This window comes from Malania oleifera, chromosome 5 (assembly GCF_029873635.1).
Source record: "Malania oleifera isolate guangnan ecotype guangnan chromosome 5, ASM2987363v1, whole genome shotgun sequence".
Classification (NCBI taxonomy): Eukaryota; Viridiplantae; Streptophyta; class Magnoliopsida; order Santalales; family Ximeniaceae; genus Malania; species Malania oleifera.
This window is the reverse complement of record NC_080421.1, coordinates 89,855,553-89,882,747: the sequence shown is the minus strand read 5'-3', so window position 1 is coordinate 89,882,747 and position 27,195 is coordinate 89,855,553. Positions and strand designations below refer to the sequence as shown.

The 27,195-nt window shown below is 34.3% G+C and overlaps 2 protein-coding genes across 5 annotated transcripts; one reads left to right on the top strand and one right to left on the bottom strand.

The window, feature by feature from the left end:
- Positions 1-3,296: 3,296 nt before the first annotated feature.
- On the top strand, positions 3,297-21,583 carry LOC131156747 (protein PALE CRESS, chloroplastic). Of its 4 annotated transcripts, none has more exons than XM_058110664.1 (7): positions 3,297-3,465; positions 3,569-3,648; positions 4,126-4,320; positions 13,897-13,983; positions 17,906-17,956; positions 19,433-19,612; positions 20,997-21,583. In XM_058110664.1, exons 1-7 carry the CDS (start codon positions 3,345-3,347, stop codon positions 21,228-21,230), a joined length of 948 nt encoding a protein of 315 aa, XP_057966647.1. In that variant the 5' UTR covers positions 3,297-3,344; the 3' UTR covers positions 21,231-21,583. The 4 variants fall into 4 exon arrangements, with proteins under 4 accessions (XP_057966647.1, XP_057966646.1, XP_057966648.1 ...); XM_058110663.1 differs by having other exon boundaries at positions 3,298-3,465; positions 3,566-3,648; XM_058110665.1 differs by lacking the exon at positions 17,906-17,956 and having other exon boundaries at positions 3,298-3,465; positions 3,566-3,648.
- A 287-nt stretch (positions 21,584-21,870) lies between these two features.
- On the bottom strand, positions 21,871-25,634 carry LOC131156746 (isoamylase 2, chloroplastic). Its single transcript, XM_058110662.1, has 2 exons — positions 25,458-25,634; positions 21,871-24,659 (listed from the first exon to the last, which is right to left on the bottom strand). Exon 2 carries the CDS (start codon positions 24,657-24,659, stop codon positions 22,038-22,040), a length of 2,622 nt encoding a protein of 873 aa, XP_057966645.1. The 5' UTR covers positions 25,458-25,634; the 3' UTR covers positions 21,871-22,037.
- Between the last annotated feature and the right edge of the window lie 1,561 nt (positions 25,635-27,195).

The following is a 27,195-nucleotide window of genomic DNA, read 5'->3' as shown; positions in this document are numbered from 1 at the left end:
ATATGTTTTCAAATGAGACAAGTGTTAAGTGGTGTTTGTGTTATAATCTTCTATATACTTGGTCCAGAACAAGTTTTATGTCCTAAACCCTCAAGAAAATTAAGTATATATTCATAAGGACAAGTTTTAAATCATATTAGTGTTATGATATTTTACAAACTTAGTCCTGGTTGGGTTTAAAACCTTAGTTATGTACCTCTCAAATTTTCTAAACACATTTTGGTATTTGGAGTATAACTTTTACTAGAAAAGTCCAAAAAGGATGATCTTAGTATCTACGGAAAGATAAGATAAAATCCCACAACTTTTGTGTTGATGACTTTTTCTGATTTGGGGTAATCATCGACGATTTAAGATAATTCATCAACGATTTAAGATAATTCATCGATGATTTCAGGCAGAATGTTAATAGTCGACGAATTGGGGCAATTAGTAGACAAATTGGGATAAGTAGTCGACGAATTGGGTCAAATAGTCAACAATTTGCGTTGGGATTTAGTCCCTAACGGCTAAAAATAGCTAGTTTTCAATTTAAACATATAATATATCATCCCAACGACCATAAAATGGCTAGTAGCCTATTTTGTTTATAAATACAAGTCCATAAACTTGATTAAACATGGGTTTGATGATTTTTACATGAGTTTAGTGATTAACATATTTTGAATACAAAACCTAAACACTTTGCATTTTAGTTCTTCATATCAAGTGCTCAATTTCTCTCTTGCTCTCTATATCTTGTTTGATTCATTACTTGAGAGATTAGTGTGAGGTTGAGTTATATTTGATATCAGCTTAATTAAAGGAGCATCGTTTTGTATCTCATCTTCTTGTGGTAAAGGGATTGGTTCTTGTATTGAAGGTTCTTGGTGAACCATTGCTAAAGGTTCTTGGTGGACTGATTTGCAAGGCTTCTTGGTGAACCTTACCACTCTTGGTGAGCGTTGAGGGATTTATTCCCATGTTGTAAGACTTCTCCGTCGGTGAAGGAGTTTGTTAGCGGATTGTGGAATCCTTGAGTTAGTCTCAAGGCGTGGATGTAGGTTTGGTACCGAACCACGTTAAAATACCGGTATTAAACTTCTCTACTCTTTACTCTTCATTTCATATCTTGTGCATGATTTACACTTTATATATTGTGATATAATTACTTACATCTTGCCAATATTATTATTTTATAGAGAAAAACAAAAATATGCGAAAGAGTCCATTCACCCCCCTCTTGACTTCACATGTGGGCTAATAGAAATTATTGATACTTTAATATTGTATGATAAATTTATAATTTAACTTTTGTAGCAAGAAATGACAAATTAATTGAAAACTTCTATAATTAAATCTTATTTTTAGTAATATTTGGTACAAAGAGAAACTATAATGAAAAATAAGACTTCGTCTTATTTAGGATATGTTTGGATCAAAGATTTTGCTTAGGAAAATGAAGGAAAAAAAGGATAAGGAGGAAACTCCTTTTCTATTAGTTTTTTCTTCTATATTAAATACTATTAAAAATAAAAGTTCGTTTTAATATGATTAAAAATAAAGAAAAATTAAAATATTAGTGATATTTAAAATAAATTTTTTGTTCATGAATTTGATATATTTTTTTTATTTTTTATTTTCATTTTTTTGATAATCAAAGATGAAAATATAGATTCCTTAATATTTTTCTTTCCACTTCCTAATATTTTCTTAGTTCCAAATGGGGCTTAAGTGTTTAGCTATTTTTTAAAATTATTTTAAAAAATTGAAATTTTCCAATAAAATATATAACTAAATAAGTTGATTAAAAATTTGAAATTGACTCATAAATAAACTTATTAATATTTTTTTTGTGTATGATAAATTTACAAAATATTTTTTTTTTGCAGCAGTTAATGATCAATTAATTTAATTTTCTATAATTAAGTTATAACCGGATTAAAATCAATAAAAAATTATGACTTAATTAACCATAACATGTTCTTGTAAGGTGGATATGTGAATCAAATTCCAAATTGATGTGTTTGTTGTTATAATAATTTGAGAATGAAAAGTTAATTAGTTGCATGATAAACCATCAAAACACTTATTCAAAATATGGGGTTTAAAATTTGAAAACTTCCCAATAAATTATAATTTGATAGGTTGATTAATATTTTGAAAATGACTCATAAATAAAATTATTATATTTTGGAGCAGCAGCATAAATTTATAATTTAATTTTATAACAACCAATGATAATTAAAATAAAATTTTTATAACTACTGGTTCATAAGTGAATTAAATTTTTTTTTTTTGCAATTATTAATAGAAAATAGGTTTATTTAAAAACCAATTTGTGAATCTATAATTTAATTTTTGTAATTGTATAATAAAATTATAATTAAATTTTTGTAACAACTAATAATAAATTGATTTTTTATGGTTAAAATAATAAACGAGTTAAAAATAATTCAAATTTTAAGACTTAATCAATTACGACATGGGTTTGCAAGGTATATATGCTAATTGAACTTTGTGTTGGCGTATTATATTATAAAAATTTTAAACTACCTCATTAATTTAAAAATATAATGGATCTATTTTAAAATCGTCTCATTAATTTATAATGTAATTTCTAAAATTATATGATAACTTTATAATTTAATTTCTATAAAAAGTATTGATAAATCAATTTAAAAATTTATCGTAGGTGGATTAAAATTCGTTTAAATTTTAAGACTTAATTACCACAATACACGCTAGTGAGGTGGATATGTAAATTGAATTTTGAGTTGATGTGTTTATTATTATAATTTAATAAGTTGATTAATATTTTGAAATTGATCCATAATTAAAATTTATTAATATCATATAATTGTAACATAAATTTGTAATTTAATTTTTATAACAATCAATGATAATTAAATTAAAATTTTTTATAACTGTTAATCATTTTTTTTTTATTACATAGAAACTCTAACCACCAACGAATCATTCAAACTCATTGGTGCGACATCAAATTTACGGATCAACGTCCTCCATCCCCAAGTGTCGCTGATCAGGATAAAGTTCGAATGCGGATACGGATTCTGTGTATCAGTTGGACGTTCGGCTAATCCAACTCCTGAGACATATCTCCAATACTATCTATGATTTTTGCTGGCTTACAGAGAACTCTCACCATAACTGCTAATCATTGTATGTGTGTGTGTGTAATAATTAATTGAGATAAGAAAGCCAAAATATGAAAATTGAAGGGCCACAGTGGAAAACCCCAACAACCCAGGGGGTGCAGCTTAAATTCCCATAGTGCTTCAATCCATTTTCAGTGGAGTGCTTCCTTGCTCTATTCTCCTCTCAGCCTGCTTAATGACTTAGAAATGGAGGCAAAGGTGTTCCAGCTAACGTGCGCACATCTTCCTCTCCATGGCCCGTCCCTTGGGAAGACTCCATCATCTCTAAGCTCTCCTCTTCTCATGTCTAAATCGCCATTCGTCGAAGGTTGGAGTCTGACGACGCCATACATACTTTGTCTTAAATTTTGTTGTTAACTATTTTTTAAATCTTTCTTTCTTTCTTCTTTTTGCGTTGGCTCAATTAGCAGTTCTGCGAAGGAACAAGAACAAGGACGAGCAGGAACTACAGGAGCTTCCGAAGGGGCTTCCGAAGGAGTTTTACGATGATGTACGCAGTTTATAAAAGCTACCTACTTGTTCTTCTCTTTTTCTCGTTCTATGTTATTTAGCTAATTTATGGGATTGGGCTAGAAGGAACATTGAATTTTGTGTCCTCATGAGATGGGTTTGTCCCAAATTACCCATATATCCCAAAAAATTGTTAATTTATATATATATATTTATGTATATGTGCAATAAGTGCAGCAGTATCTTCAATACTTTTAATTTTTTTTTTTTTTTCAAATTGCTACATGTGAAATTTTTTTATGGAATTCTTGTGATTCATGAGAAGTTAAAATCTTTTCAAGATGAAGCATTATTTTAAATCCTAAAACAGGTAATCCTAATATAAAATGCTTCGGATTCATACAAACTAAACATTGGTGGAATGTGAGTTGGATTAATTATAGGAACACATTTACTACTACCACTGTTTATTTTTTATGCCTATTTAGAAAGCTAGCATTAACCTTCTCTAGGATAGGAATGGCAAGCTCGGCAACGAGAAAAGACTAAACAATTGCACCGAAGACGCCAAGAGGAAGAGGAAGAGGAGGAAAGGAAGATTGAAGAATATCGTGAAATTGCCTCACGGCTGAAGGGCTATCCTGATGAAGAAGTTAGAAAAGCAAGGATATTGGTTTCAAGCTTTATCAAAGCAGCTGAAGAAGTGGAAGAGGTACTGCTTACTAATTATAGCACCACAGTTTCCCCAACTGTGTCTGAGCCCCAAATTTGTGTTTACTTTGTGCCCTTTTCTATCGTGATCCCCTATTATTTGGTAAACTTCATCACCATTTTTCAGTCTCACGACTCTCACCAATTTACCAGCCGTCTGATATTGCTGTAAAAAATTATGAACACAAAAACAAAAAATGAAAACTAAAAACCAAAAACAGAAATTAATAACTGAGAACCAACAACTTGGCTGGTTAAAATTTTTAAAATTAAAACAAAAAACTTGATTAAACAATCATTTTTGTCATTGAATAAAAAAAAATTAAATAATATTATTAAAATAATAAAACTATAAAAGAATAAAAATTAATATTATTAAAATAAAAATAAAATAATTATAATTATTCTACTTAATTATTATATTTCAACATTCACTTTACAAGAATAATCGTATTGTGCATTTGTGCATGACAACTGAAAAGTAGTAAAAATATTTTTTAAATGATTGTTATTATTATTATTATTATTATTTTTTTGAAAACTTGTTGATATTTTAGTTTTTAATTATATTTTAAACTAATATTCTATTTTATTTTAATTTTAGTTTAAAATAATGTATAAAATGGATGATTTAATCCACGAAAGTTAATTCTATTATGGTTGCCAAAACAATTGACACCACAAAATATGGTTTTCAAATATTTTGAAATAGCCAAAAACCAATAACCGAAACAAAAAATTGGCAACCTGAACAAACATGTTCTTATAATTTGTTTTTTCACTATGCGTAAATGACAAAGAAATATAGAAAACAAAAATGATACCAAACATATCCTTGGATTTATGTTGGAACATGCTTTCCATAATCGCCCAACTATGTGTATCACTGTATGTGCCCCAAATATGTGCGCTCTATGCCTCTACTTATAGTCGCATTTTTTGGGGGTAAAATTCACAACAGTTTTTAGTTGCACCAGTTTAAATTTCTGCAAGAACAAGCTTTCCATATTCATTTGCTTGCTATGGCATCTAAATCTATATACATGCTTGTATGTAAATTGAAACACTCCTCTTGGTTCTTGTCTCTGGTCAAACACTTCCCTTAGTTTGAGGGCTTTGTGGCACTAGCTGTGATAGACAAGGTTAAACTAGTTGAAAGTTTATTGTCGATCCATTGCATGAACTTGTTAACGAGCATGGATTCAAATTAACCTACGGGGAGTAAACGTGAAGAAGAAAAATGAGTCACATGATGGAGAGCAAAACAACATAGTTCATTTAGATTCATAGCCAACAAGTGATGTTTAGCAAGGGCGGGAAGCATGCTAAATATAGATACAATACTAATGAGCTATACAAGATTGATGAACATTCAAAAGAGCTTTTTGTGCTGTTCTCACTTTGGCAAGAGGAAACATAAGGATGTCTAAGGAATCATACTCCCTCTATTTACTAGAATGCTTACTTATGTCATTTTTCTCCCCAAAAATTTTTACATACTTGCGCATGAGGTCTCCAAAATGTAAGATCCTACGGTACTATTTACAAAATGGATGCAAGGTGAATGGGCATGAGATAAGCGGCTATAGGCAACAATGAGGCACCGTACGAGTTTGGCTCATCACACTCCTCCATGGATACCTTGCTCTAAGATGCCGATGTGAGCATTTGAGTAAGGAGTGTTAGGAAATTTTAATTTCCTCTTGTGGGCTCATATATTTAAGAACAATTATTTTACTAGGCTATTTTAACATCTATTGGGTATGGACTTTGCAATGTGTAGAAGTTTAATACTAAGTTAATTTAGGATTGATGGGCTTCTAAAATTAATCTAGTATATAAAGAAAGCATAATAGGGTTGTGGTCCCCAAGTCAAATCAGAAAGAGTTTTCATGTTCTTGCTTTCCCCATCTAAAGAGAAGAACACGAGTGAGACACTTAGGGATTTGATTGTGAAAGATCAAAACTCTCCGCTAAAGACCGTTGGACAATCAATCAGACACATCTATGGATCCAGGTATTTATTCCGCGTTTAGTATGGATCTAGGTATTTATTCCGCATTTAGTTTTCTTAATTGAATAACATGATGATCTTGGATTGTTAGATTTATGGATTAAAGTTAATTCCAACAAGTGGTATCAGAGCCTAATCATGTTGTTGATTAAGAAACTATGCATGATCTAATCTAGGAATGATAAAATTTAAAGAAAACTTAGATTTGATGTGTTTTTGCATGATTTTATGGATCCAACCCTAATTTAGGATGGTTAAGGTTTAAGATAAATTTGTATTAATTTCAATCCAAAAAAAACTGCAGTTGGGAAATGGGAATCTCTATGTCATTGCCAGATTCCACAACCGCTGGCCTCCGTTCAGTTCAACAGGAATATTTTTTATTTATTATTTTGGTTCACTTTTCCAAAATCTGGTGGGGTATGTCTAGAAAAATTACAATTTAAAAAGGAAATTTCTTGGTTAGGGTTTTGGATTTTATGATTGCTGTAGTGGTATGATTTGATATGTGGTGGGGATGGAATCAAACAAAACAAAACAAAACAGTCAATTAGGAGAAACAGACGTACAAGACACTGAACACAAAAAAAAAAAAAAAAAAGGGCAGAGGATCATTCTTGTTGCTTTTGTTTGGTTGATTTGGGGGATATAAAAAGAAGCCTGTATTACAGGTGTTGAAGTATTTTATTGATATAGAAAATAATATAATGCCCCATATTTTTGTTTTCAAAGTAGTAATGAGGATGTGATGTATATTTGTCCTCATGAAGTTATTGGGAACTCTCCTTATAGGAATCAGTACAATTTGTGTGTTTTGTGTGACCCACAATTTTTCTTGACCAATATATATATATATATATATATATATATATATATTGACATGTACATCCAAAATTGAATTTTGCATATGGAGGGTATCTCTGGCACACTTAAGGACTATAAAGAATCCTGCTTGATTTGGAATTTGGAATTATTTTCATCATCATTATTTTATGAATTTAAAAAAAAAAAATTATTTTCCTTTTAAGGTAATTTGTGTATGCCTACTGTTTCAGTATAAGTATATTGAAGTAATAAGTTGCCAAAGTAACCTCTATTATGTAGATGCATTTATATTGAAACATTAGGGACGTATGTGTGTTATTTGTGCAAGTAATGATCGGCCCAAAGGAAGGTCATTGTTAGGCCAAATAACTTGCATACTTGTGGCGATAAGTACGTTACAATTATTAGGTTATCCATGTGAATAATAAGTCGGTCCAAAGAAAGGCTTGTTGTTCGACAGGACTTATTGTAAGTATTTGATCACTGCATGAAGGATACCACTAACAAGTTAATATTTCTGTCCAAAGATAGAATATAAATGTTGTACTAGGTATCTTCCGATGCGGCCCACTTTTATTTATTAATATGCTTGTCATGTATATATGAAACTGATTTAAGAATTTCATATGACTTGTATATTATGACTGAGCATGTTGTTTGGTTTTTTGTTCTACATTTAGTAACTACATCTATTACTACAATTTTTGCCAACATAAATTCCATTCTGGTGCTTAACAGCTCCAACTTTAAGAATTGGAAGGTGAGTGTCATGATTGTTCTAGGCTGTATAGATCTGGATCTTGCGCTATGGACAGAACGACCTCCCGCCCCTACGGATACAAGTACCTCTGAAATGAAGAGGGACTTGGAGAGGTGGGAGCATTCTAATCGCATGAGCCTAATGATCATGAAACACTTTGTTCTAGAAGTATTCAGGGGTGCAATGTCCGATGAGGATAATGCTAGGGTATTCCTTGAGGAACTACAGAAATGTTTTGCAAAAAATGAAAAGGCTAAAACAAGCAACCTTTTGGCTAGTCTTGTTTCAATGAGGTATAAAGGAAAAGGTCATATCAGAGAATATATTATGGAAATGTCTAACATCGCTTCAAAGTTAAAGGCACTTAAGTTAGAGTTGTCTGATGACTTGCTCGTGCACTTAATTTTGATTTCCCTTCCTGCACAATACAGTCAGTTCACTGTGAGTTATAACACTCAGAAGGATAAGTGGACTTGAATGAGCTCATTGCTCATTGTGTGCAAGAAGAGGAAGGGATTAAGCGAGAAAAGACGGAAAGTGCTCATTTAGAAACTTCCTCTAAGGATAACAAAAGGAAGAAGGACAAGGTTGTTGCAGTTGGGACATCCCAAGGAAAACTGCAAAAGAAATCAGACCAAGAATTTGGTCGCTTCTTCTGTAGGAAGGGAGGACACCTGAAGAGGGACTGTCCCAATTACGCCACTTGGCGGGAAAAGAAAGGTACACTTCTAACTTTAGTTTGTTCGGAAGTTAATTTGGCTATAGTACCTTTACATACTTGGTGGGTAGATTCGGGTGCTACTACTTACATAAGTGTGTCAATGCAGGGCTGCCTAAGAAGCTGAAAGTCAATTGATGCAGAAAAATTCATCTACGTAGGCGACGGCAATAAAGTTGAGGTTGAGGCAAGTGGAACATTTAGATTGTTATTTAAATCCGATTGTATTTTGAATTTGGAAGAGACATATGTGGTACCGTCTTTTAGACGGAATTTGGTTTCAATTTCTGTATTGACAAATTTGGTTATTCTTGTTCTTTCGGAAATAATAATTTTTGTCTTTTTCAAAATTCAAATATGGTTGCAACAGGATCTTTGGTTGACAATTTATATATGTTGGATACTATTGCCTCTAATAATGAGTTCTTGCATGTTAGTTCACGAGGTACTAAACACAAATTAACTGAGGAGGATTCCGCCACCTTATGGCACAAGCGGTTAGGATATATCTCTAAACAGAGAATGGAAAGGCTTGTGTCAGACGGAATAGTGGGACCCCTAAACTTAACGGACTTTACAGTTTGTGTGGAATGTATTAAGGGGAAATTGACAAACAAAAGAAATTTAGGTGCCAATAGAGCCTCAAGTGTCTTAGAACTAATACACACTGATATATGTGGTCCATTCCCTACGACTTTTTGAAATAGACAACAGTATTTTATCACGTTCATAGACGATTACTCGCGCTATGGGTACCTTTATTTGATACATAAGAAGTCATAATCTTTGGATGTGTTCAAGGCTTTCAGAGTTGAAGTTGAGAACCAACTAGGCAAGAAAATTAAGGCCGTCAAATCTGACCGTGGTGGTGAATACTATGGTAGATATGACGGATCAGGAGAACAACGTCCAGGACCCTTTGCTAAATTCCTAGAGGAATGCGGTATCGTTCCACAGTACACCATGCTAGGGAAACCTAGCATGAATGGTGTTGCTAAGAGATGAAACAAGACGCTTAAGGACATGGTAAGAAGTATGATTAGTCATTCTTCTTTACCAGAATCTCTCTGGGGAGAAGCACTAAAGACTGCAGCATATATATTGAATAGGGTGCCAAGTAAGGCAGTAGCTAAAACTCCTTATGAACTTTGGACTGGCAAAAAGCCAAGTATCAGACATTTACACATTTGGGGTTGTCCGGATGAGGCTAGGTCTTATAGGCCTAATGAAAAGAAATTGGACCTAAGAACAATTAGTTGCTACTTTGTTGGGTACGCTAAAAGGTCAAGGGGTTATAAATTTTATGATTCCTCGACAAGGAACTTCTTTGAGACGGGAAACACCAAGTTTCTTGGGGAAGTTGAGTTTGTGGGGGGAGATAAGGTTAGAGATATTGTCTTTGAGGAGGAATTTATTTTTTTTCCTAGTTTTGCTATTGAACTTGTTCAAGAAACAATACAAGACAATATTATTGTACTCCCTACACAAAATGAGGATATTGCTCCAGAAGATCAAACTCAACAACCTCAAGAAGTGATGCCATTAAGGAGATCCACTAGAGAAAGGAGAAGTGCGATTTCGGATGATTATATTGTCTTTCTCTAAGAGCATGAGTTTGACATAGGTATGATGGAAGATGATCCAATCAACTTCTATCAAGTCAAACAAAGTTCTAATTCTCAGAAGTGGATTGATGCCATGAATGATGAGATGAATTCCATGAAAGCAAATGACGTTTGGGATCTCGTCAAATTACTTGAAGGTGTGAAGCCCATTGGTTGCAAATGGCTATTTAAGACCAAGAGGGATTCAAGGGGTAATATTGAAAGATATAAGGCACATCTACTTGCTAAGGGATTTGCTCAGAAGGAAGGCATTGATTATAAAGAGACTTTCTCTCCGGTTTCATCGAAAGACTCTTTCAGGATTATAATTGCATTGGTGGCTCATTTGGACTTAAAGTTTCATCAGATGGATGTAAAGACAACGTTTTTCAATGTTGACATTGATGAAACGATTTATATGGTGCAGCTTGAAAATTTTATTTTTGGAAATCCAGAAAATATGGTATGCAAATTAAAGAAATCCATCTATGGGCTCAAGCAAGCTTCCTGTCAATGGTATCACGAGTTTCATCAAGTAATCATCTCATATGATTTTAAGGTAAATTTGGTTGATGATTGTGTATACCTTAAGGTTAGTGGGAGTAAGGTTATATTCTTGGTTTTGTATGTTGATGATATATTGCTGGCGAGTAGTGATATAGGCTTATTGCACGAAACCAAAAGATTTTTGACCAAAAATTTTGAGATGAAAGATCTTGGGGACGCCTCTTTTGTATTAGGAATTCAGATACATCAAGATCGCTCTCGAGGTATACTTGGGTTATCACAAAAGAGTTATATCGAAAGGGTACTTGCTAGATTTGGCATGAAAGACTATAACCCAGGAGATACACCCATAGCTAAGGGAGAAAGATTCAGTCTCAGTCAATGCCCCAAGACTAGGGTTGAAAAGAAGGAAATGCAGAAGATTCCTTGTGCGTTAGCTGTGGGGAGTCTTATGTATGCTCAGGTATGTACCCGTTTGGATTTGGCGTACATAGTTGGAATTTTAGGCAAATATTTGAGTAACTCAGGATTGGATTATTGGAAGGCAGCCAAAAGGGTTATAAGGTATCTTTAGAGAACAAAAGACTACATGCTCACCTATAGGAAATCAGATAAACTTGAGATCATTGGGTATCCTAATTGTGATTTCGTTGGATGCCAGGATAGCAAGAGATCCACTTCGGGCTATATCTATCTGCTGGCTGGAGGTGCTATTTTCTGGAAGAGTGTTAAGTAGACTCTCATAGCTCCTTCGACCATGGCAGTAGAATTTATAGCATGCTACAAGGCATCTAATCAAGGAATTTGGTTGCGGAATTTTGTCTCAAGGCTGCATATCTTGGACGAGGTTGAAAAACTGCTCAAGATCTATTGTGACAATAAGTCTGTGGTGTTGTATTCAAATAACAACAGAAGCTCCACCAAGTCAAAGCATATTGACATCAAGTTTCTGGTGGTTAAGGAAAGGGTTCAGAGTCGTCAAGTGTCGATAGAACATATTGGGACAAACTCCATGGTTGCAGATCCACTCACCGAGGGTTTACCGCCTAAGGTTTCATGAGCACACTGCTCGTATGGGCGTCGTCTTGTTTGACGATGTTGTGGTTTAGTGGGAGTTTGTATTTATTTTTATGTTCATTCTTGTAGACACTTGTTTCGGATTATTTTTTGTAGAAATAAAGTAATAAAGGAATGCATTTTTTTATGTATTTGTGACTTTGAATGTTATCTTCCTTTTGGAAGAGGTAAGGACCAAGGACTAAGGAACTAAGGTTGATCTTATAAGGAATAAGGTAGGACTAGTTGGGATATGCATGTTAAGGTTAAGGAACATGCATATTACCATGCTACACATCCATACTCGATCTATGCCATTGAGTATATTAGTGTGGTGACCATTGATGGGTTTAGTTACGAATATGAGTGTAACGAGTGCCGCTTTGATCCCATGCTAGTATATGATATGAACAAGATTGAATTAAGGAGATGTTATAAGGATGATAGCCATATTGTGCACACTTAAGGTTTGGGTAATATAATTGTTTTCGATATTTATGTGTCGCCCAAGTGGGAGATTGTTAGGAAATTTTAATTTCCTATTGTGAGCTCACATATTTAAGAGCAATTATTTTATTGGGCTATTTTAACTTCTATTGGGTATGGTGTTTGCAATGTGTAGAAGCCCAATACTAAGTTAATTTAGGACTGATGGACTCCTAAAATTAACCTAGAATATAAATAAAGTATAATAGGGTTGTGGTCCCCAAGTCAAATCAGAAACAATTTTCACGTTCTTGCTTTCCCCATCTAAAGAGAAGAACACAAGTGAGACACTTAGGGATTTGACTGTGGAAGATCAAAACTCTCCGCTAAAGGCCGTTAGACAATCAAATCATACACATCTATGGATCCAGGTATTTATTCCGCTTTTAGTTTTCTTAATTGAATAACATGATGATCTTGGATGTTAGATTTATGGATTAAAGTTAATTCCAACAAGGAGCTGATGGAAGGCCCTCCAATTCCTACCAGCGTACTTTGGAAATTTGTGCTTTTTAGGAAGATAAAAGAATTAGCATTGTCAAAAAGAATCATCTTTCCCTCATGGCAGAATTTAAGCAGCATCCACATTGCGTCAACAACCTTGCTTATTCCTTTTAAAATACAAGACACAGATTTTCTTTGCATATAGTTAGCAATTCAGCATTAAAAATACATTTAATAATTCGTTTGTATATTTATAGTTAATTTATGATTTCTCACATCCAAACTTGGAAAAATACTAGGCACTGGAAGTTGAGCATTTTTTTTTTTTTAATTAGAGGAAAAAAAAATGAGGGCCAAGGTCCTCTTAGCAGTTCCTATGAGTAGCTTTACAGAACAGCGATTTGTTTGGTTTGACACTCAAACAATGTGTTTAAGCAAGGATGATGTAATTGATTTTACCTTGGCATTATGGTGATCTCGATGTGCTTTCTTGCTAAATTTTTTAAGGGATCACATGTTTATAACACACTGTTTGTATTGTGAATTTTCATTGTGTTTAAGCTGATGTTAATATAAAGGGGAAAAGACACTAATCTCCCTTGAGGTTTGATAAAAAGACAAAGACCTCCCCTAAGGTTTCAAAAATCCTAGTTACCTCCCTTGAGGTTTCAAGAATTCTAGGGATCTCCTCTAAAGTTTATAAAAAAAACACAAACCTCCCCTTGTACTTTCTAAAAACATAAGTCTTTTGAGGGGAGGTTTGTGTCTTTTTAAAAAATTTCAGGATAGGTCTATGACATTTTTAAAATCTCAAGGGAGATCAATGAGATTTTTTAAACCTCAGGGGAGGTCCCTGTCTTTTTGCCAAGCCTCAGGGGAGGTTAGTGTCTCCTTATAAAAATCCTGGTAAATATTAAAAGTACATTTTTTTCGAACTCAAAAACTGGTTTGCCTCTTCAATTTTTTTTTTTATATTATTTTAATATTTTGCATTATCATGAAGAAAACTTATGTGCTTTCTGTCTGAACGTTGCATTGTACTGTCCATTTGACATTGCCCTTGTGCCTTCCTCACAAACTTTTTCAGTGCAATGATCATTTTGAGTTAAGATTGATTTTCACCACTTGATATCTTAAATGCTGATTGGCTTACTTATATGCAGAAAATTGAAGAAGCTGCTGAGAGAGGGGAACTCACTGAACTTGTTCTGATGGTCATATGGAATCGTCTTGATCTTGCTCGACGAGATGTTCGTTACTGTCTCTAATTGCTCTACCATATATGTTCTACTTTTTGAGGTTTTTGAAGAAGTGCTGCTGTATGGTGCACACTTTTGACTTGGAAAATTTGTGAAGAATTTTATTTTTATTTTTTGATATGCAATGGAGGATGGCATTGTGTGCAACTAAACAACTAATAAAAATTAGAAAAAAAAAAACATTGAATGCATTAAATGCTAGTTCCACTTATTGGAGTCCTAGGAGGAGTGATCTAAAAGTGGTACTAACCTCTTAAATGTTTTTGCATGAACTGGCGGCTCTCTAAGGCTCAGAAAACTTCACATTTGAGTTATGTAGCCTGAGACTTCTGCCACTACAGCAGACAATAGCTCTCTATGCACTCCTGAAAATTTATGCATGAGGTTCAAAATCAATACCTATATAAGTTGGATTATCTTAGTTTTTTTCAATGATTATGATAACAATGATAAATTTTATAGTCTACTTTGTTTAATATTATTAAATCATAAATTGCATACATATGTTCAGGGCATAGAAAGCTTAAGAATATGCCTGGAGGTAAGCTTAAGGACCTCAATGGCACACAGCCATTGGCTTTAAGTGGCACAAGAACATACTTCAGTGAGTGAGGTACTTGTGTTGGTCCTCAATGTTAAGATTAGCTTTATGTTGAAATGTACCTCTCATTGAATATATATATATGTATATATATAACTCCTGACTTAATGCAAAAAGTATACCAAGAAGGCTAATAGTTCATTCTAGTTGGACCACAACTGCTCTACATTTCACAGATAAATCATTTGTTAATAGATATATAATGAAACCTGTCGGTTGCTAGAGAGAGGCTTAGAAAGTAAAATGGATCAAAGCAGGATGCAATAAAAGCTTTATTGATTACGTATCTTTAACGATTACTTACCCTTGATTCCTTGAAAATATATTTTGAAGTTCATTTAGTTAGCACTACCAAGTTCAATCTTATTTGACTGTGGAATGATAGGAAGAAACTGGAAAGATACTACAGCCTATAGAAGAAGAAATAATCATTCAAGAATTCTAGCAAGACCATTTTTCCTGAGTGGTCACCAGCCCCCCTATTTTATTAATGGCATCCAAATCCCAAAATTGCTTTGTGGTGCATAAAGTAGAAGACTGATTGAAAAAAGAAACTTGTATTCCGTCCTAAAGTGTTAAAAAGTTCGTGGTTCTTATTTTATTAAGATTTTTGGGAAAATTTCATGTTGAAGATCAAGTGATCAGCATGTGGAGCAGCCAATGTCAACATGGATCATAGTGACTTAGAGGGCTTGGAGGCTAATGAAGGGTGGGAATTGGATTATTGCATGGATCAATTTGACTCAGTTTGGAGACTGATTTCTAAGAGCAAGGTCTATGGATTGTTGTGTTCAAACTCAAATGTGTTTTGTTAATTAGTAGTTATAATGTGTGTGTAGTTTAGTTTGTAGTAGGCTTATGTGTATTTTGGGGTTTGTTTTTGTCAAAGATGTGTCTTTTTAGGGGTCTCTTGTAATTTATTGTATCGTTAGGGCTTTATTTGTAATTCTTTTGTTTTTTAGGTTTTCCAGTAAATAATGTGTGAAACCCATATCAGAGAAGTTCTTGTGAATTTGGAAATTGAAGTGAATGTATGTTTTCTCATTACATCTCCATCCTCCTCTCTTCTTCCTTTTTCCCTCTTCCTTCTACTTACTTTTCCCTTTTGTCTATTTCTTTTCTAATTTTTCTCCCTTGATAGCAACTCACATTGCTTTTTTTGCATCAAAGGCACTAGCTAGTTGTGTGTTCTCGAATTGGACTTTGTCCTATTTGGGTTTTCCTTTAGTGGATGACTTATGTTCTTTTGGGTTCTAGTGATTGACAAAGTGAGTAGGAGATTAGAGGGGTGGAAGCGGGCATGCTTATCATTAAAGAGTGCGTCATGTTATTCTCATTAGTGCTTCCCTTTCTAATAGTTCTACAGTCCCACTATTTTTATATCTGTCTTTAGGATTCATACGAGTTAGCAGGGGTTTCTGAGAGGATTATGAGAGATTTCCTTTGGTTTGGTGGTGCAGGGGATAATAAGAGGGATCATCTCTTCGATTGAAAAATGGCTATGGAGGTTCTCATTATAGGTTAATTTCCTACAGCACAAATTTGATGTATGGAGTTCATCGGATTGTGTGGGATACTAGAGGAAGTGGCAATGATTCTTGTGTGAGTCCCTGAAATCAGGTTGCTCATTTGTTCTTTTTTCAAAGTCGGTTCAAAGCTGGTAATGTTAATTAGATTTGGTGCTGGGCGGATCTTTGGGTGGGAGAAGCTTCATAGAAGTTGTAGGTGCGTCATCTTGTTAGATAATGTTATGTTCATAATGCACCAACTGCATCCTTTTATTCTTCGAAGTGAGGCTTCCTCTCTCTTGGATTACCATGTTAGGAGTTACAATGAAAGAGAGTTTGATGAGCTTACTACCTTGCTGTGGGTTTTGCATTCTTTTGTTCCCTGACCAAGGAATGCTGTGAGGGTTTGGTTAGGGGATTCATTGGGTTCTTCTTCTTCCAAGTTTTGCTTTCTTCATTTATTGAAATCTTAAACCCTAGGTTTTGCCTTTGTATCATGTCATTTGGAGTCTGAGGTTCCTTCTAAGACGAGGGCTTTCATTTGGACTTGATTCTTAATAGGATTAGTATGAAATACTTGTTATAGGTAAGGATACCCTATAAGGCCATCAGCCAAACTATTTGCATGATGTGCTGAGTGTCTAATTGAGACTAATGCGCACTTCTTTCCACATTGTTGGGTGGCGTGCCAACTTTTGTATACTCTTTTCTCATGTTTTGGTGAATCATGAGTGGTCTCTCAAAATGTGGATGTTTTCTTTTTGGTATCATTCTGGGTGTTGGGAAAAGTGAAAAAGGGAAAGCTTAATGGTCATGTGCAATGTATGTGATCGTTTGGAATAATTTGGATTGTCACTCAAGCAGAATGCAAGAATTTTCAACTCTCAAACAACTTCTTTCCACTTGCTGTGGGACAGCATTTTCTTTCTTGCTTTCATTGTCAATCTCCAAAGGTATTGGAGGGCAGCATTAGTATAATTGCTTTTAGTTTACTTCTGGAGGACGCTTTGTCCTCCTCGTATCATACTATTGTTTTGTTTTCTTTAATGAAATTTTAATTATCGAAAAAATAGTGTGTTTGAAAAATATCATTGAAACTTGGTTGCTAATTCAATGCATGATATATCTGTGAACCCATATAAGAGATTATTTAATGGTTCAAATTCCTATGTTTTGTTAGAATTCTTTGCTCAATACCCTTAATCTTGTCTCAATATATTTGAAACTAAAATCGTTGACTGTCTGGCTGCATCTGGTATTTCTAGAGAGTAGTTTAAGCAAATGATCGCATAAATTGGCGGAAAATGATTCATATAGCCGACCCCACCTAGTGGGACTTAAGGCTTGGTTTTTTTTTTTTGTTGTTGTTGTTGTAGTTTAAGCAAATGATTTTGGAGGAGAAGATTGGTAGTGTGTTAAAAATTCGTTAATTGTGCAAATGAAGTACATGGCATTCCTTCATTTGTTATGCTTAATTTGTGAACTTCTTTCCAAACTATGGATTCGTCTTGTGCCCTTAGTTATTTTATTTATGTTATTACAGTGACGGTAGCTACACAAAGATGAGGCTGTTAGCATATTTGGAAACTGTTTTCCGCCTCTACATTTCTTTGAATTACCAAGTTCTATGTTGCTGGTATAAAAAGACGAGATCAGTCAAAAGTTTCTAGAACCATTTCTATGACTGTTTATTTGAAATAATATATGCTGCCATTTCTCTCTCTCTCTCTCTCTCTCTCTCTCTCTCTCTCTCTCTCTCTCTCTCTCTCTCTCTATAATTCACACATCGATCACATCTTTCCAGGATGAAAAAGATGTCATCAGAAGTCTTGATCTCTTATACCGGAGGGTTGAGGTATGAGTTATTTATCATATTTAAAGTAAAAATCATACCATTGCCATAACAAAGGAAAAAAAAACATCACATTGCAAATTCAATGAAAGGTTTGTTCAACAGGCTTTTAGCTTCCACGAGACTCCAAATATTAATTATTTGGGAAAAAGACATTGACCTCCCTTGAGGTTTGACGAAAAGACAGGGACCTTCTCTGAAGTTTCAAAAATCCCATTGACCACATTAGGTTTGCCAAAAAGACACAAACCTTACCTCAAAAAACTTGTCTTTTTGCAAAATATAAGGAGATGTTTGCGTTTTTTTGACAAACCTCAGGGAAAGTCCTTGGAATTCTTGAAACTTTAAGGGAGGTCTCTATGATTTTTGAAATCTCAGGCAAGGTCCCTATTTTTTGGCCAAACATCAGGGGTGGTTAGTGTCTTTTGCCCTTTTCTCGAGTGGCTGAGTCCAGCTAAAGCCAAACTTCTAGAATATATGGCAAGGATTTAACATCTGGAGTTTTGTGTTGAACTTCCATAGACATACTCTGATTACAGTTCCAGAGTGCCTAAGGGAGTGTACCTTGACAATGTAAAAGTATATTTGGCATTCTTATACATGTGGCACTGCATCAGTTTTTTATAGCATGACTCTGCATTTTGCAACCAATGAGGCGTTCTTACAGAAAGCATCTATCCATTAATGCACACTTCCTAGTCTGTAACATTTCTAATTTTGTTTCGAAGTTAGTCTGTCATGGTTCAAAATATTTTCTCTTTGTTGTCTTGTCCTTTTTGGAAGTTCCATGTGAAGTGCAGGGCGTGTTTGTTGTGGATCTGGTTGACATTTTGAAAGTTGTTTTCAGTGAATGCGTGCTTATTCTTGGATTCTGTGGACAGCCTTTTCCTTCATGTTGCCAGAATATTTGGAAGAGGGAAAAGTTATCTGTTGTGCTGTTTTAGTGGGTATTTGGTATATTTTGTCGGAGAAATTAAAGGTCAACCTTTGTTTATTGATCTTCTGTGGGTAGAATTTTTTTCCTTGCTTCTCTTTGATTTTCAGCCTGGATCTTTTTGATTCACCTGAAAACAGATTGGACTTTGGAAGTCTTTACTTCGTTTGTTTGTTTTTCTTTTTCTTTTTTATTTATGGAAGAGCGTACCTTATCCTCTCATTGTACTTATTTTATCTTCTTCCTATTAAAGCTTCTTATATCACAAAAATAAAAAAGAAAATGTCTTGAAGAGTGTGTCCATGTATATATTAAAAAGTTTTTATTCATCAAATCCATCAATATTTAAAACTTCATTGCACTGTACAATTCAAATGAGTTACTAATCTTGATAGTAATTCCAATTTCACTTATTGTGCAATGCGCATGATAACTGTAATTTAATCTTCCATTTCCTCCAAATCTCAATTTCTATTGAATGTAAGCTCAGTTTCTTTTTGCATTTCATTGGATATTATGACATCCAAGTCTTGTTCTTTTTTTAGACAGAGATTTTGAAACGAGAGGCGACTCCTGCAATGAGACTTCTCAATGATCTTTTGAATTTGCATGATGGGTTTAATGATGAAGCGTGGCTGAAGGAGTGCAAAAGGCGTATGATTGATACATTTCCACAAGAAGATCCATTCAGTATTCTTGTGCCAGCTGGGTTTGACATTGACAAGGTATGCTGGATAATTGCAAGTTTGTGGCTTTTGCTTTTAACTCAAATGACATGAATGAAACTGCTAACATTCATCATATGGCCAGGATCAGACTTTCTATCTAAATTCATGGTTCATTCAAATGAAAGAAATGTCTTGAGCTCATTGAGGGCTTCTCTCTCTTTCTCTCTCTCTCTTTCTCTCTTCCCGTGGATGTCTGAGTGACATTTTAGTCTCTACTGTGTGTTGCTTTCTGATGCAAATTGCAATTGATTGTTGTCTGATGTGATATTTACAGAAAAAAAAAAAAAATTGCAATCTTACATAATTTTATGCATTTGATCAGAAGAAGTTGATCTCCCTTATCATTCTGCCAAGTACCAAATCTTGCTTTAGTAGAGTGATATTTTTTACTGCCTGAATGTCTTGAAAATAGATTTTGTTTGGCATAGAATCGGTTTGGGCTTTATTGATTGTGGAAAATATTTTTCATTTTTTAGTTTTTCAAAGATTTATAAGTTGTGCCTTTTCTTTTAGTTTTTTCAAGATTTGTATTAAAAAAAAAAACTATAAAAAAAAAAAGAGTTTGTTTAAATGTGTAAAATAATTTATCTTTTTTTTTTTTTATTCAAGATTTCAAAATGATTGAAAAAACAGAAAACTTGTTTTTCAATTTAAAAAAAAAAATTAGATGAGATAGTATTTGGAATCCTAGATTTTGGTTCTTGAATTTGGATGTGTGTGGATTTGGAAAAGAACTCAATATATAATCCACACAAATGAAAGTCTAAGATTAAAATTCCATGCTTCTATACACAAAGTTAAAAATCTAGAAAATAATAAAAAAGATGTCCTTCAATTTTTCTTTATTAATTTGAAAATTTTAAAAAGTCAATACAAATAGTGTAAAAAAAAAATTAGCTATTTTTTTTTTTGTAATGTTTTTTAAAATGAAAATAGTTTTTCACAAGTAAATGAGCTAATTTTTTTCCCTTTTTGGGATTTTTGTTAAGAGGTGCATTGCCCATGTCAAAGCTGAACTCGCATCAATCCCCACGTCTATGGGCTGGCCTGAATATATTGTCCTTTTTTTAGGAAGTGCTGAAAGATACGTTAGTGTAATGAATATTTTGTAGGTTAGATGCTCGAGGGGTTATGTGCGCATCTGAAAGAATATAGAACAAGTATACTGTTTTTGATAAAAGAATAGAAACTAAGGAAAGATCTAAGCCTAAGCCAAAAATCATTCAATTCTCCAGTGCATATACCTGGTAGCTCCAAAATTATATACAAGTTCCAAACAAGGTGTTATGTCTCAACTGTTGAGGGTTATCTAGATGTTATACCTTATTACTTCTGTTACAGTTTCCATTGAAGTATATTTGTTAAATGGCCTTCCCTTCAGCACCAAGGTCCTCTGTCACTGCCACCGGAAGCTGATGATATTCTACTGAGGGTGGATTTTGTTCGAGAAGTTGATGCTTTGTTACAAGAAGTTCGGTCTGAACAAAGCAGGGTACACAACGAAGAAGGACTTGACCCCTTGGCCGTTGCGAACAAGTTGAAGCAACAAGAGAAGCAACGGACCATACATCAAGTAGAAGCTCTGCTGGATCTGGCGATTAATTTGACAAAGTAGAAAAGCAGTGCTCACTGTTAATGGGCTTTTCTTAGGGAGATTATTGTAGTGATCCTAGGACCTGTCACTAGAAATTGTGCTGTACTTGACCTTTGTCAATGGCTAAAATTATTGAGAGGGTTCCTGTATTATGAATGAACAGAATATGTAAGTTGCTTATTGATTCATATGTTTGTTTTAATTTTTTTTATTTGTCTATTGGAGAAGCCTTAAAAGTAAATCAAAGGAGGGAGTGCGAAGTATTTACAAGCTTCTTTTTGTTGAGAAATAATAACAAAGTTTGAGTTGTGGCTTGTATTCAAAATGATTATCCTCTTGAAGTTTGTAAATAAGTTGGAGGTTTTGCATGGAAAGCTTGGGGTCCAATGCTATTTTGAGCTATTTTCATTTGGGGCATAATTTATTATATTTTTGCATGAGGCATTTCTATATTTTTCACATGCATGTTATATATTGTAACAAAGGGTTAAAATCATAAAAGACACAACCAAACCATCCATGCATGTGACAAACTGGTAATGCACGTAGAATGCACTGACATGAGCTTTTTTTTTTTTCTTCCTTCTATTTGTTAAAACAAGAAGCTTGTATAAGCAATTTTGGTGGATCCTCTAATTTGCACATGTAAAAGAAAGAGAGAGAAATAAATAACAATCTTATTCAATAAAACATGACTTTATTTGGTTTCCAAACAATGATTTTGCACCGCCTATGGTGCTTTATTGAAACATTATTTTACAGCAAAAAAACCACTTTCTGTCGTCACGAGGCCAGAATCTGAAGAGAATGGGGAGAATGGGGTAGAATTCAACTTGAGCGCCTGGCTTCAAATAGAGCACAACTGTGAGACTTAACTTGGTAAATACATAATCCATCCATCTGCTCAGGGACGGGATCACCATCCATTGAGAAAAACCCGGGAAATGGAAGAGCAGTGTCAACCAGGCGAAGCCATGCCATCCCGGCCGGAACGGGGGGTAGAAGAATACTCTCCGACTGGTCATCAGCATTGAAAGCCATAAACAAGTCACCCCTTACAAGAGAAGATTCAGAGGTGGACTGAACCTCTCCTTCATCAGCCTTCAGTGTTACGGCGAGGAACTGGGTTGATGGGTCATCCCATTTTGGAGGAGACTGCTTAGGTCCATGCCAATCAATACTCTCTACTCTCGAGAAGTTCCTCTTCTGAAAAATGTCCGCTCGCCTCATTCTCAGTGAAGTCAAAAATGAAATGAACTGTCTGGTTTGTATCCCAAAACTGGTACGCACAGCATTCCAGTTAAAAGACCGCCTGCCACCATATTTAAGGGAACCTCCAGAGGATTGACCACATTCATCCCCCATATTAAGAACAGGAACTCCCAATGAAACAAACAATATGAAGAGAAAATTACGAATTTGTTTAAGTCGTTTTTCAAGGACTACAGGATTATTGGTGGGGCCTTCTTCCCCACAATTCCAACTCAAGTGTGAAGCTAGCTCGCTGCTACTGAAGCTAACCAAGTCAACAAGAGGAAGTCCAAAGTTCTTGGCAATAAAATTGAAAGAGAATGCTGGGCCTCGACCATCTGAAAATATGTCACCACTCCCACAAAGCCGCGTGGCAAGGTTACTCAGAAGACCCTCTCCCCTCAAAAAATTTCTTACATCATTACAAAATTTTGAATTCATTTCTGCCCATCTCCTCCAATGAGGGAAACGGATTTCTTTTGGCACCTTCTCATGTGGATCCAAACTATCAGCTATGATTTTGGTCCTTGAGAGCACCGGATCAAAAGCAATTGCTTCAACCAAAGGCGGCCTATACAAGTGCTCCCCATGAAACCCTCTCAACAGGGATGACGCATTCATGAAGCAAAACCCATCAATGTGAAACTCAGTTACCCAATGCCGAAGACTATCCACAATCATCTGTTGGACGATGGGACAATTACAATTCAAAGCAGTTTTTTTTGCCCCATCTGCATCCCCGTGGACATGGTAATAAGATGAACTATCAATCGCTTGCAATGCTCCACCATCAGCAGTATGGGTGAAAACAACTTCCAGCAGAACTTCCATTCCATTAGCATGCAATTTCTTCACCATCTTCTTCAATGTGTTAATAGTGTGTACAGGGTCACTAGAAGGTCCATATAGATTTGTTGGTGAAAAAAAATGGCATGGGAAATAGGGCCCCTTCTGCTCATCAAAAGGGAAAATTGGCTCCAGTAAGACTGCGTTCATGCCAATATCTTTGAAATGGTGCAACTTCTCAGTAATACCAGCAAACCTTCCCGCTACATTGGTGGGCAGGTTACTAGACTTATCTTCTGTAAAACGTGCAACATTCAACCGATAGACCACTAGCTTCTCCATTGGTAAGTAAGGACGAACATCACCACTCCAGTCAAAATCAGGTTGATTGTCTAACTGTCCACGATATTTTGGGAACAAACCAGATCCATGACTACCAGGAATGGAATAACCAACAATCTTAGCATATGGATCTAAAACAGCATGCTCCGAAGTAAATTTGTCTCCTTTTTCCTGCAGAATGGTGCCCTTACACCGGTAACCATAGCACGTGAAGGTCGTGTCAATGTCCATTGAGGCATGCCAGATATCACCTGATCGATTGACATAAGGATCTAGATCAATCTCTAATGCAGGGTTGTCTGCCGAGTTCTCACCATACAAGCAGAGAACCACACCTTTAGTGTTTCTTGAAAAAATGGCAAAATTCATGGAACCATCATTCAAAAACGAGAGTCCCAATGGAGCTGGGTACCCTGAATTAAAACCCACAGGAACACAAAAATTTGTCTTTCTATGGTTTCTAATTTCTGAGCTGTTCATATCAGCATATGAAGGAGACTTCAAAAGAAATGAGAAATAAAAGGGGCCCTGATTTGCTTCGAAGTCTAATTCAAGTGCAAACCTACCATATGAACTCTGCAGAAATGGTGTTTCCATGGTCCTGGCAGTGACATTTGGAGCTGAACTCTGAAAATCTGGGGGCATTAAACATGAAGAATCGGATCTAAAAATGCCCCAGCTCAGTACTAATTTATCAATGCTTGTAGAAAATTGCAAGGATGAAACGTCAACAGACACTCCATATTTGAAACTTTTCTTTCCAACAAGCACCTTTACCTGACCACCAATTTCTGTCCTAAATAGATAAGTTGATAATCTTTGTTTAGTTTGATCAAGAGAAATGTGTGACACAGCGAACACTTTTGAGCAAAAATTCTGAGAAGACCTTTTCCTCATTATTTTTTCCACTTTTCCATATGGTAGTGCTCTTTCCAGATCTGATTTCTCTAAGCTGTGTGTCACCTTTTGTCCATAGATATAATGCCTAGCAACAATCAGTTTAGATGATTCGGAGGTTCCCCAGTCTAGACAGTGGGGTCGTATTGCAAGTGGAAGTGACAGCATTGCCATCTATAGTAGCATAAAGAGAAAAAACAAAATTACAGAGCAGGACAAAGATGTTACAAGCAAGGGGGAAATTCGCCTGCAGAAATCAAAATTGTTTTCCATCTAAGAGAGATTAATAGTTGAACAAATGTCTTCAAGCCAAGAAAAAAAATTGTTGCAAAGCAAGCACTGCATTTTCAATCTAGTAATAGAAAATTTGGCTAATATGCACTAACCTAGCGCTTAGCAAGTGATCTATTTAAAAGACTCTTCTCTAAAAATGTATATATATCAATCAAGTAACATTATTCTGAATAAGACCCGTTCTGCAGGATCAACATGATCTTCATAGAGCGCCTAAAAAATTAATAGTGACAAATGAATAGCACTGGAAAAAAAAAAAGCCCAACTTTGATATGAACTTACACACGGAATATATGATCACTAAATATTGATCCAATGTCCATCGATCAAACTGAATTAAAAATGCCCTTATTTTTTAAAATTGATAACAGATCCATTTCAGATAACATGCAAACTGCAAAAAAATGATCCAATTTCTGTCATGTGTCAAATTTCCACATCAATTAATGCCAAAATTAAAATCCGTATTTCCACGAACTGCTCTATTTGCAAATGTTTTAAGCTGTATATTGGGTAATACATGACAAAGGCACGATAAACGCTGAACCCAGTGAACACTTAATCCACATTCCAATCTGCTACAAAGATTAATGAAAGAATTTCCAGAACTCAAGATGGAATTAGAATGAGAAAAACTAATCTTCAAGGAAAAATTCATTCAGAGGGAGAAGGTCTTACTGCTTTTTGCCCTTGATCGCTGGAAATCTATAATGTCCACTCCATCGCTATTTTGAGTCAGAGCGAACGAGAGAGAGAGAGTGCACTCTGTGCTGCTCCGAGTGAGCTTATCACTCCTCCAGCGTCAATCCCTTTTACCCTCCGTGCAAAATCTTCCCTTCCAAACAATGTCCCAACACTCAATAGTGAGTAAGAAATAAACAATTAAAATTTTTAAAAGAAAACAGTTCCGTTGTGAATTGAATTTGATAATTTTGGTACGAAATTGATTTTGACTTTCATAAAATGTAAATTAAGGTGAACTTACATTTTTTATATTTTAAAATATATAATTCATGTCTAATAGGTTTTTCAATAGATAAAAAAGTTTTTGCCTTATTATTTTAGCTTTTGGCATAATATAATGAAATATAATAGATGTTTCAAATAGTCCAAATTGCTTTGTTAACTTGTAAATATATATTGTACCACCTTCAAAATTATTCAATTAAAAAAAAAAGGACAGCTCGGTGCACAAAGCTCTTACGTATACAAGGTCCGAGAAAGGGATGGACTACAATGAGTGTATACTATGTAGTCTTACCTTACATTTTTATAAGAAACTGTTTCGACGCCTTGAAAACGACAATCTTACCGTTGCGCCTAAATTCATTTTCATCAAAATTATTCAATTGTGTGCAAAAAAATCTTCCTTGATTTCAAGACAAATTTTTAGTTGATACTAAAATTAATTATAACAAAACAAGGCCATTTTGAGAGAATTTATACTGTCAAGTCATTTTAAATATACTTGATTTAATAATGGTGAAAAGTAATTTTTATTTCAAATTAATAATGCTAAGTTTTTTGTAGCATTCAATATGATATCTCGGACTTAACTTTTAGCATGGTCAAAAAAAAAAAAAAAATGCCACCCAATATTTAGATCATCAAGTTTGTAAAGTTAATATCACATGTCTAAGTTTAATATTTTTCATATTACTTGAGTCAAAAGTTTTCTTTCCCAATGAATACCTTATCATTGTTGAAAAAGAATCATGGTAGCAATAAAAAGCATAATAATCAATTGTTTGGGTCCATATAATTTGTATTCTAAAATTATGTCACTAATAAAACCTTGACCTACTTGTAAAGTGGATCGTAGAGTGAGATTTAAACTTGAATCCCAAATTTCAGGAGTTCATGCATCTTAAAAAATGATAAGATGCAAGTTAAGATAAGTTTACTTTGGTTGATGCATCAATTTTTTGCTTAAATTCTCTTCAAATGATTGCATTTCTATCCAAATTAACAATGTTTACTTGATAATTATTACAAGAAAGGTAAACCATATTTATATCATGATACAAAGCCAAACTTTTTGTTTGGTATTTTAACTTCTTTTCAAAAAGTACTTATGATTCTTATGCTTAACGTCAAAATAGAAGTACTTTTAAAAGCTTTTTGTTTGAAGTACACTTAGATAGCCATGGTAAGAAAATTAGAAAAAAAAAAAAAAAAACTAGGCAAAACACAAAACTATTTTTCATTTCTATTTGGTTATTTAGTTAGGTTTTCTGACTTCAAAATGTATTGTTTTAAAATAATCTATATATATTTTCAATTTAAATTGTGACTATAAAAATTGAAATGAAAAATCAACAAAAACTAAGTTAAAGCTATGTATATATTATAAATGTTTTATTTAAATTCTCTTAATTTTAATTTTAGTGATTTACTTACATTGTTAAATATTTCG